This window comes from Quercus suber, unplaced genomic scaffold (genome assembly GCF_002906115.3).
Source record: "Quercus suber isolate HL8 unplaced genomic scaffold, Cork oak 2.0 scaffold_77, whole genome shotgun sequence".
Lineage (NCBI taxonomy): Eukaryota > Viridiplantae > Streptophyta > Magnoliopsida > Fagales > Fagaceae > Quercus > Quercus suber.
Genome location: NW_027069542.1, coordinates 1102981 through 1113755, shown reverse-complemented (window position 1 = coordinate 1113755; position 10775 = coordinate 1102981). Strand labels below are relative to the sequence as shown.

At 35.9% G+C, this 10775-nt stretch overlaps 1 protein-coding gene across 1 annotated transcript; it reads left to right on the top strand.

Moving 5' to 3' along the window:
• Positions 1 to 9751: 9751 nt before the first annotated feature.
• LOC112028795 (uncharacterized mitochondrial protein AtMg00310-like) lies at positions 9752 to 10180 on the top strand. The gene has a single exon (XM_024061485.1). It carries the CDS (start codon positions 9752 to 9754, stop codon positions 10178 to 10180), a length of 429 nt encoding a protein of 142 aa, XP_023917253.1.
• Positions 10181 to 10775: the final 595 nt, after the last annotated feature.

The following is a 10775-nucleotide window of genomic DNA, read 5'->3' as shown; positions in this document are numbered from 1 at the left end:
TTGGTGATCTCACCAGATTGGCGAAGATCTAGCCAAATGTGACAGAGATTTCGTTGATTGATCTAGTAATATATTTGGGTACAAATTAATATGATATACGTTCCCATTAAATTTAAAACAATAATAATAATTTAAAAAAAGAAAAAGAAAAGAAAGGAACAAACTTAATTTAAGGGTTTAGCTTACTTTTAGTACTTTTTTAACTGGATATGTCTTTTTATTTCAAGTGTCTGTTTGTTTAAGCTTTTAGGAGTTGAAATGCACGTTTCTGTAAAAGTTGGAGCTCAAAGTACGTTTGGTTCAACCCAAAACACAAATTTTTAGAAAAAGTTACGTTTTGGGCCAAGGCTAAGAACGCGCAAAACTTATGGAGCTTTGGAGGTTCATAAAATAAAAAGTCCATGAGCCTTCTGAACTATCCGTTGGGCTCTTCCTTCAATTACCAAATTACCCTTGATAAAAAGTCCTCAGTTCTCACGCCTGTCCCTCATTCCTCTCATCTCATCTCTCTGCTCTCCCTTTGCCTTGAAGCTCACTCACGCAATAAAATTAATCAAACCACAACAATAAAAGCAAAAAAATTCTTGCTCTCATAAAACTGATATAAGTTAAACAATAAATCTAAAATCAAAACAAAAACAATAGCAGATCAAGAATAGAAAAAAAAAATTAGAACAACAATAAATGATCAAGAAAAAAAAGAAGAAGCCGATCTGAGATAAATCTAAAATCAGAAACAACAACTAATCAAGAACAAGGAAAAAAAAATAGAAGCCGATATGACTCCTAGTAGCATGCACTCTGCAGTGAGGAAGAGGAGCAGCGGTGGTGGTGTGGTGGAGCAAAGGTGATTTCTTCTTTCTCTCCATGTGTGTCTGTGTGTGTTTGAAAATAATGACACCAAAGGAAAGCAAGATTTATGTGAGACGTATCACAGAGAGAGCTAGAGAATTTATGGAATCAAGTAGAAAAAGAAAAAAAAAAGTAGAAAATGAGAGAGTTGGAGAAAGAAAGAGTGAGGGAGCTTTTGGAATCAAGTGGAAGTAAAGAAAAAAAAAAGGAGAGGATGTACTGTGTGGTGGGTATAAATGTGTGGAAAGGAGCTTCTGGAATCAAGTGATGGGTATATGTGTGTGATGGACAAAATGCAAGACAAAAAAAAAAAGAAAAAAAAGAAAAAAAAGAAAAGGAAACGTATGGATGAAAGAAAAGGCAAAGAATAAGAAATGACAATTTAAAAATAATATAACAATATTTTCACAATAAATTTTAAGTAATTAGCTAATATTGGTGAGTAAAAATATAATTTCAGTGGCGGGTTTAAATTAGAATTAGTAACAACTTTCCATATAAGATTTTGTTATGATTCTTGTGAAAGTATTGCAAAAAATATTGTGGATGTAACATTTTTTGTTGAAAAATATAATTGTTGAGAATGAATAGGAAAAGAATAAAAATTAAAAAAGTGGATAGGCAAAAAGTAAATGTCACTGTTGATTGTCCAAACAATACAAAAATTTTCCTAACCTACTAGAAATGCTTTTATATATACATTGCCCTTTTTGGTAATTTACCCATCAAACTGTCACTTTTATAAGTGTTAGCCAAACACTCAACTTTTTCAAAAATCACTTTTTAACAGCTTTTACCAAACACTCAACTTTTTTAAAAAACACTTTTTCATTATGTACTTTTTGAAAAACTTCACTTTTTCATTATGCACTTTTTCAAAAAGCCAAACCAAACTCACCCTAAATATACAATGTTAGGTGGTAGTGTGTTTTAATTTCTACATTTTATTTAGTTAGTGGGTGAAATGATAGTTTCTCATTAAAACAAAATGAGATTTCAGTTAAAAAAGTATCGGAGGTAAGCCAAATCCTTAATTTTTAGGATTAGTGCCCTAAAATCCTATTATACGATGCTGTGTATGATATTATGTATAACATTATATTATAAATAATGAATTTGTTTTATTATCTAAAATAATGGTAGCATGAATATTTGGACTTTATCATATAGTCATTGAGATACATAGTATGTGATTAGTCACAGAAGATATAAATCACAAGTTTTTTGTATCAAAACCTTAGTTTGTAGTCAGTGATGAAATTAGACATTTCATTTGTGAAGACTATAACGTGTCAACTAAGATGGTTTGTTTTGATCATGAAAGTTGAGACTTCTGGTTGATATGTTGATGTTTCTTAAATGTATAAGACATTGAACTGGACCACCGTGAGATTAATTATTCTATTAACGACTACTAACTGAATAATAAATCTCACGATTTTAATTTTCATAAACTCTTAATCCTAAGAGGAGAGTGAACTTGATTATGAAATGTAGGTTACTTTGATATATCAGTAGTGAGATCTAATTCAACGGTCAAAATCTCACTATGTTGGGCAACCACACGTAGTGCTAAAGGAACACATATTCTCAAGAAGGAATTCATAGTCTCTTTGTAGAGATATAAAATATTCCCTTATGATAAGTTTAATGAGTTTGGTTATTCAGAGTGTTAAGCCTAACCACTTTAGTAAAGAGTTACTAAAGTTTATATTTTATGAAATTTGATTTTATAAATATATATGAATAACTTAAAGGGTTAAACTAGGTACTCAAGGATCAAGAGGTAGTAATTTTTTTAAAATGTAGTTATATATTATGACTTTGTATTATTACGAATATTTTCATGAAGGGGTTAATTTTTTAGATAATAAAGTCTTGGGATTTAATTTTATTAATAAAGCCTAGAGTTGACAGATAATTGTTTAGATAATAAAGTCATGTTTAGCAATTATATTTATATAGTGGTATTAAATATAATTAATGGTAACTTTGGACATGTCAAGAGTTGACAAATAAGCCCAAATCTCATTGGAGCTAGAGCTTTATTTGTTCATTTGGTCCCATCCCAAGCCGCACACTAAAGCCCATTTAGATAATCAGTTATTTATTTATTTATTTAATAAAAGTTATTAAATAAAGTAACTACCTTTTGACAGTTAAAAAAATGTATGTACGATTAAAAGAAAAAAAAATACAGTTTTCTCAAAAAAACACATTCTTTCTTGAACAAGTGCGTACATAAATGATTGAGAGACTACACATCTTGGGTATATGTGGAATTGGGGTGAAGATTGAAGGTCTTCCCAAGTTCGATATTCTTTTGTTTTGAATTTCATTGCATCAAGGTACACCTTTCTATTCTTTGTTTCTAAAACTTAGAAATTCCATGTTATCTCACATGAACGAAGTAGATCTTTATGTTGCTTCCGCGGTGGGTTTTGTATGAGATGCAAAACTAGTTTTCCCAACATTAATTTAGTATCCTCAATTATCCAACATCCTACTGACAATTTTTGTCTCCTTGTTCTATATAGGGGAAGACTATATATATGAGATTAAATTCAATAAAGATATGGTGCAAAACCCAAGTTTTACCTTTCTAATCCCTACACATCACATCATCATATTACATATTAAAGAATAGTTACAACCATACTTAATTAATTCTAATACCATTTGAAAATCTAATTTATTTGAGAGTTTATTGAGATGTTATTATGTGTAGTAGAATGTTTTGAGTTTTAAGTAAAAAACTAATATAGAGATCTCTTATTGGATGGTGTACACATGGATTTTACACCCCATCCTTATCAAATTCGGACTCATATATATATATATATATACACTTACACACATACCCGCAACATCTTTTGTAGTCTTTTGGTTTCCATGTTGTGAGAATTGTGTCTGCATATTATCTATACACGCAACAAACAAGAAAAAGGAATTCAGCAGACAAGCAAAGGAATAAAGAAAGGAAACAAGTAAACAAGTACTCGAGCAAAGGAGAGGAAACATGGTAACAAACAAGCAAAGAGAGAGCATGCGAAGAAGCAAGCAAGCATGTGAACAAGCAAGCAAACAAAGAGAATATGTGTCCTCAGGGAACAAATGTGGGTTGGATGTGACTCGAGATCCCATGTGCAAAGATAGGTATGAACCCACATGGAATATTCATGATAAAACTCATCTCAAATTGATAATTAGGCTTTTAAAACAATTATTTATAAGATAATTATCCTAAAAATGTAATTATTAGTGTAGATTTAATATCTATCAGCTTCTTTTATTCCCATGCAACAAATCACATTTTAATAAGAATATTCCACAAATCACAAAAATTGATTTGATTAATTTTAATTATCAACCAATCAAAATTAATTTCAATTAATCATATGTGATAGGTTCCACCCAAATGAATGCATGTAGATTGTTAAAACTTGATCTTGTGATATCTTTTAATCCGATCGTCCGATTTGGGAACCAAACACATCATTGTGATTGTTAGAACCTCAAGATCATTTTCGTGATATTTGATGAATGAGTTAATGTTTAAAATGAAACCATGATTTTTGGGGTACATAAAATGGTCATTTTTTCATCTTCCAAGGTTAAATTATGGGTGTGAAATGGAGTGTCTACATGTAGCTTGCTTGGGCCACACCATCTGGATGTGGATATGTCTGCTTTTCTTTTCTGCTCTATGTGTATATGCATTGCACATGCTATGTATGTTGTTAAAAAGGTAGTTATGTACTTTGAATGATGGACATACGTGGTCAGGAAGGTAACCCCTTTCTAATCATGGATGCTCTTAACCTTGGAGTGAGGGTATGCATTCAAGGCTTTGCTATAGATGCATAGTCATGCTTCATTGGATGCATGATCTACCATGTGTGTGATTGCCCCTATCCATGTCAATTAGTGACATTGGCTTCCTCGTGTATGCGACACGCATCATGTGTTTAGTACTTCGGTAAGCCTTGGCTTGCCTTAGTTCAAGCATATTGATGCATGCCGTATACATAGGAAAGAAACCTTGCAAAATGTGCTGTAGCGCACCAAACGCGAAACTTTGCCAGATTTTTGCAGTGAAAATGTGGCATTTTCTTGTCATATTCTCACCGCAAAAGTTCGGTGAGAATAGTGTTTTGTGTGCTATGATGCACTTGACTTGAAATGCTGCTAGATTTCTACCATGAAAGTAGGGTGAAGTGTGTGGGCGCAAGTGCTTACAACGGGCTTTTGGGTTTCCCTAAATTCATGGGAAGTACGCCCTAGCTTAGGGTGGATCATGGCAGAGGGTGTAAATAGAGTCGCCACCTAGACTAGGTCTAGGAACCATAAATATAGCACTCTTATGGAAGGATTAATCTTTACTAGAGCACATATCCGAAGTTTAGGTATGGGGATGGGAAGGTGTTAGGCATCTAACTCCACCTAGTCCATATGTCGGCCTCCACTCATTGTGTTCCAAATCCTAATCCTATCAAAGAGTCCTCTAATATGTTATTCTAAACTCACCCACACTAACATGCATCTAACATCCAAACATCGCATATGTCCCATACTCATCCATAGCATGAAACCCTACCATTCATCTAGCAATATATATCCAAGGGTAGTAAGCACATCCAAGGCGGTAGCATTAACAAGGCATTTAATCAAGCATATTAATCATGTTCATCAATCAAAAAAGTTCATCATGTTCATCAACCATATCATGCTCACCAACCAAATCAAATGCATGTTCATGTAATTAAGCATGACTTACCTCACTTACCTTGCTACACCATAACGCCTCAGCATAAACCCTAATCATCAATCTATCAAACCAAGCAGGTGAAACAAGTTATTTTACTAACCTAATGCTAAATATGTGAAAACTAAACTCAACAAGATCTAAACATGTGATCAAGAACCCTAAATCTGCGTTTCTGGGCACAAGTATGCGTGCACATCCTAACTGTATGCGTACACATACTTTGAGTATGCGTATGCATGCATAGAGCATGCACACGCATACACGCCTAGAAACACAGTTTCAAAACAACAAAAAAAGTAGTAATTTAACAAACCCTAGCATAGTTCTAATACAAAACTAAACAATCTAAACTAACAACAGAGATATCAAAGATAAATAAAGCAAAAACTATTCTTAAACATGCATTGGATCTAACAACAAACAAGAGTAACACTTAACACATCAATATAGTCTTTTAACTCTCCCTCGTAGGAGCTTCTCTCCCTCTCTCTGTAAGAGTACTCTCCCTAAGATTCCTATCCTGGGGTTCTCTCTTTGGTTATGTTTTAATCCGGTTGAAGCATGATCAATTCCCAATCTTAACAGTATGGAACAAATAATCCTAGATGGGCTAAAAAATCTGCAACTCACTAAAGAAGAAGAAAAAGACATCCAGATTACAACCTAAAGCAAACCGGACTTGTAAGACGAATGCTCGTTGAGTCTATTTGGAAAACTATAGTCAGATCGACAGCAAAATCAGTGTGCCCTCAAAAATACACTGAGGTCAGCATGGAAGATGGGATCAAATCTCAGAATAGTAGAGGCGGGTAATGGTATCCTTCAGTTCAAGTTTAAATCAAGGTATCAAATGGAATGGGTAGAAAAAAATGGACCTTGGAACTTTGATAACAACCTCCTTCTTCTATGACGGTGGAAAAAGGGATTAACAATAGCAAACATGGAGTTCTCACACTCTCCATTTTGGGTTTAGGTATGGGGCTTACCTTTTGAAAATATGTTTAAGGAAACTAGGAAGGATATTGGAAGTCAAATAGGTAACTACATTGAAACTGATAAGAGATCATGGTAGTCCGATCAAGCTAAGTTTATGAGAATTATAGTAAAATTGCAGGTGGACAAACCTCTTTGGAGGGGAGGACATATGGCAAACTTGGATGGTGAAAGGTTATGGGTTACATTTAAATATGAGAGGCTCCTAACAATTTGTTTTCTTTGTGGAAGAATTGAACACAATGATAGACATTGTCCAACATTTTCTGATGAGCAAAAAAGGGAGCACCAGTATAGGGATTGGATCAGAGCAAATGGAAACTACAAAGGAAGTGTAGAAAAAGTAAAACCTAGGAATGAGAGCAGCAACCAATCAAATGATGGAAAGGAAAAGACAAGGTCTCAAACACTATCTGAAGACACAAGTGGTTTGGTGGTGGAGTACAACGGAGGAACTCAGAAATTCGATGGTCGGTATGGAGTTGGGAATAGTGAAAAATGGGGGGCCGTAGGCGAGGAAGCAGGGTCAAGTGGTTAGACGGCTTATCAGTTGCCAAGATGGGACAATTCTAAAAAGGTGACACCAACTACATAGAGCGAAGAGTATGCACGTAACTTTCGGAAAGCTCTTAAGTTTGACTTGATAGAAGAAAAGGACAAGATATGGGCTGATGAAAGTTCAAAAGTGGGCCAACCAAAGAAAAAAAAAATAAAGGGATGAGCTAGAGATAACAAGCCCAATGAAGCCCAATATAGCTATACAAATGCTGTTGGGTCTAAAAGAACAAATAAAGAGGAAAGCTTAGAGATAGAAGAAGGAGTCGTGGGATTTTTTGGATACTCTAAACAAGCAATACAAGCTTCCATGGTTATGTTTTGGAGATTTTAATGAAATTCTCTTAAGAAAGGAGAAATTGGGATATGCCTCAAAGCCTCAACAACAAATGGATAGTTTTCGCAATGCAGTTGACAGATGTAACTTTAAAGATATGGGTTATTGTGGTCCAGATTTTACTTGGTGTAACTAACAGGAAGGGGATGATAGAATTTATTTAATGCTTAATCGAGCTTTTGCAACAGCTGACTAGCTTGACCACTTTAGCAGTATCAAGGTACACCACCTACTTGACACAACATTTGATCACTGTCCACTTTTACTAACTGAGTCCATAACCATTGGACAACATAGAGGACGTAGGTTCCATTTTGAAGCCATGTGGACTAGAAGAGTTGATTGTTAGGAGATAATTGAAGAAAATTGGAATGAAAGTATGGAACCAAGCACACCAGGAGGTATTGCAGCTAAGATTAAAAAGTGTGCATTTGCCCTAACAAATTGGAGCAATTCAGTGTTTGGTCACACCACTAAAAAGATTAAGGAGAAGAAGAAGGTCCTCGGTAATTTGATTATACAAGACACAGAGGGACAAAATGGGGTAGAAATAAATCAGCTAAGGCGCGAAATTAATGAACTACTTGATAGGTAGGAGATTTGGTGGGCATAAGGATCAAGAGTCCAATGGCTTTGTGAAGGAGACCGAAACACAAAGTATTTCCACCATTGTGCCTCAAAACAACAGAGAAAGAATACTATTACTGGCCTATGGAGTGAAGATGGAACTTGGTGTGATGATAGAGCTAGCATAGCAACCACTGCCATATCATAATTTAAGGACATCTACACCACCATACATCTTAGTCAAGTTGAAGAAGTAACCGGCCTTATCCATCCTAAGGTCATCAATGATATGAACGAGAACCTCATTAAGGATTTCACAATAGAAGAGGTCAGATTAGCTCTCCAACAGATGCATCCAACAAAAGCCCCCGAACCGGATGGTATGTCTGTTATATTTTTCTACAAATTTTGGAATGTTGTTGGCTTAGATGTTACTAAAATGGTGCTCAATGTGTTGAACTCTAATATGCCTATGGATGGGATTAATAAAACAAATATAACCCTGGTGCCAAAAATTAAAAACCCCACTAGAATGAAGGAGTTTCTTCCTATTAACCTTAGCAATGTTACTTACAAGTTGATCTCCAAGGTATTGGCTAATCGTCTCAAAGCAGTGCTTCCTAATATTATTTCAGAAAATCAGAGTGCCTTTTTGTCCGAATGGTTGATTACGGATAATATCCTTGTTGCTTTTGAAGTAATGCACTATCTAGAGCACAAGAAGGAAGGCAAAGGAAGCTATATGGTGATTAAACTAGACATGAGCAAAGCCTACGACAGAGTAGGGTGGGTTTTTGTGGAAAAAGAAATGAAGAAGCTGGGTTTCCATGAAAAATGGATTGCTTGGATCATGAAATGTATCTCAACTGTTTCCTACTCGGTCCTAATCAATGGGGAAGCTATATGGTGATTAAACTAGACATGAGCAAAGCCTACGATAGAGTAGGGTGGGTTTTTGTGGAAAAAGTAATGAAGAAGCTGGGTTTCCATGAAAAATGGATTGCTTGGATCATGAAATGTATCTCAACTGTTTCCTACTCGGTCCTAATCAATGGGGAAGCACATGGCAATATAATCCCATCTAGGGGACTTCGGCAGGGTGACCCCTTATCATCCTATCTGTTTCTTTTATGCATTGAAGCTTTTTCAGCTCTTATTGTGGATGCTAATAACAAAAATGGGCTCAATGGTAACTCTATTTGCAGGGGTTGCCCAAAAGTCACTCATCTTTTCTTTGCAGATGATAGTCTTTTGTTCTGTAGAGCAGATAGCCAAGAATGTCACAAGCTTGTAGAAATACTGGAGCACTATGAAGTGGCATCGGGGCAGAAAATTAATTCAGATAAATCATCAGTTTTCTTTAGCCAAAACATGACCAGTGAGAAAAGGGGTGAAGTTATTAGGATTCTTGGGCCTATGCAGGACTCTAGGCATGGTAAATACCTTGGCCTCCCATCTGTGATTGGAAAATCCAAGATTTAAGTTTTTGTGGAAATCAAAGAAAAGGTGGCAAAGAAACTATCGGGTTGGAAGGAAAAAATGTTGTCTTTGGGTGGTAAGGAAATCCTAATCAAGGCGGTTGCACAAGCGATTCCAACGTATACAATGAGTTGCTTCCTTTTACCAAATGGATTATTTGAAGACTTGGAAAGGATGACTATAAAGGTGAAGAAGCAAAAATGGCTTGGGTTGGGTGGAAAAGAATGTGTACATCAAAGTTAGAGGATGGTATTGGGTTTCGAAATCTACAAGCTTTCAATCTTGCAATGTTAGCTAAACAAGGATGGCAACTCCTTACAAATAAAGGCTCACTTGTGGCTCATATATATAAAGCCAAGTATTATCCTAATGGAGATGTCTTTGGAGCAAAATTAGGCAACAACCCATCTTATGCTTGGCGAAGTATTCACAGCAGTTTGGAAGTCATTAGGAGAGGTACAAGATGGAATGTGGGTAATGGAAAGTTAATCCACATTTGGGAGGACAAATGGCTGCCCACACCAACCACGTGCAGAGTATGCTCACCCCCACAGGCTTTTGATGATTTCCCCATGGTCTCCTCACTCATTGATGAAGATACAAGGAGGTGGAAAACTGATCTGGTGTAGGCCCTTTTTCGTCCCTTTCAGGCAGACACCATCCTCAAAATTCCATTAAGCTATTCCTTCCCCGACGATAAAATAGTTTGGGTAGGAAATAAGTGAGGTGTCTTCTCAGTCAAAATTGCTTATTATGTTGCCATTCCTCTAGTTGACAAGATAGAAGGGGGTGAAAGCTCTAATGGGGACTATAGAACCCCGTTATGGAAAAAAATGTGGCAACTTAAGATTCCCCCCAAAGTTAGAATTTTTTCATGGAGAGCATGTATAAATGGTCTACCAACACGTGTAAACCTAAGAAATAGGGGAATCAGGGTTGATGCTTTGTGCCCCTTATGCGGAAAAGCCCTTGAAAGCATCCAACATGCCTTGATTTTTTGTAAAAAAGTTTGGGAAGTATGGTGGCATTGGCAAGCCTGTCCTATAGGCTTGTTGCTTGAAAACCATGCTTTCATAGATGTTGCAATGCAAATTTTGGAGAAGGGAACCTCTCATGACTTCGAGTTATCTTTTGTCATTGCTTGGTCCATATGGTACAACCAGAACTAGGTAGTTCATGAGGCTGTGGAGCTTCCATCAGCGCAAATTTGGGGATATGCCCGGG

Excerpts from the sequence above, each read along its gene's own strand:
- LOC112028795 (XM_024061485.1), top strand. The coding sequence starts at position 9,752 with ATGGCTTGGGTTGGGTGGAAAAGAATGTGTACATCAAAGTTAGAGGAT.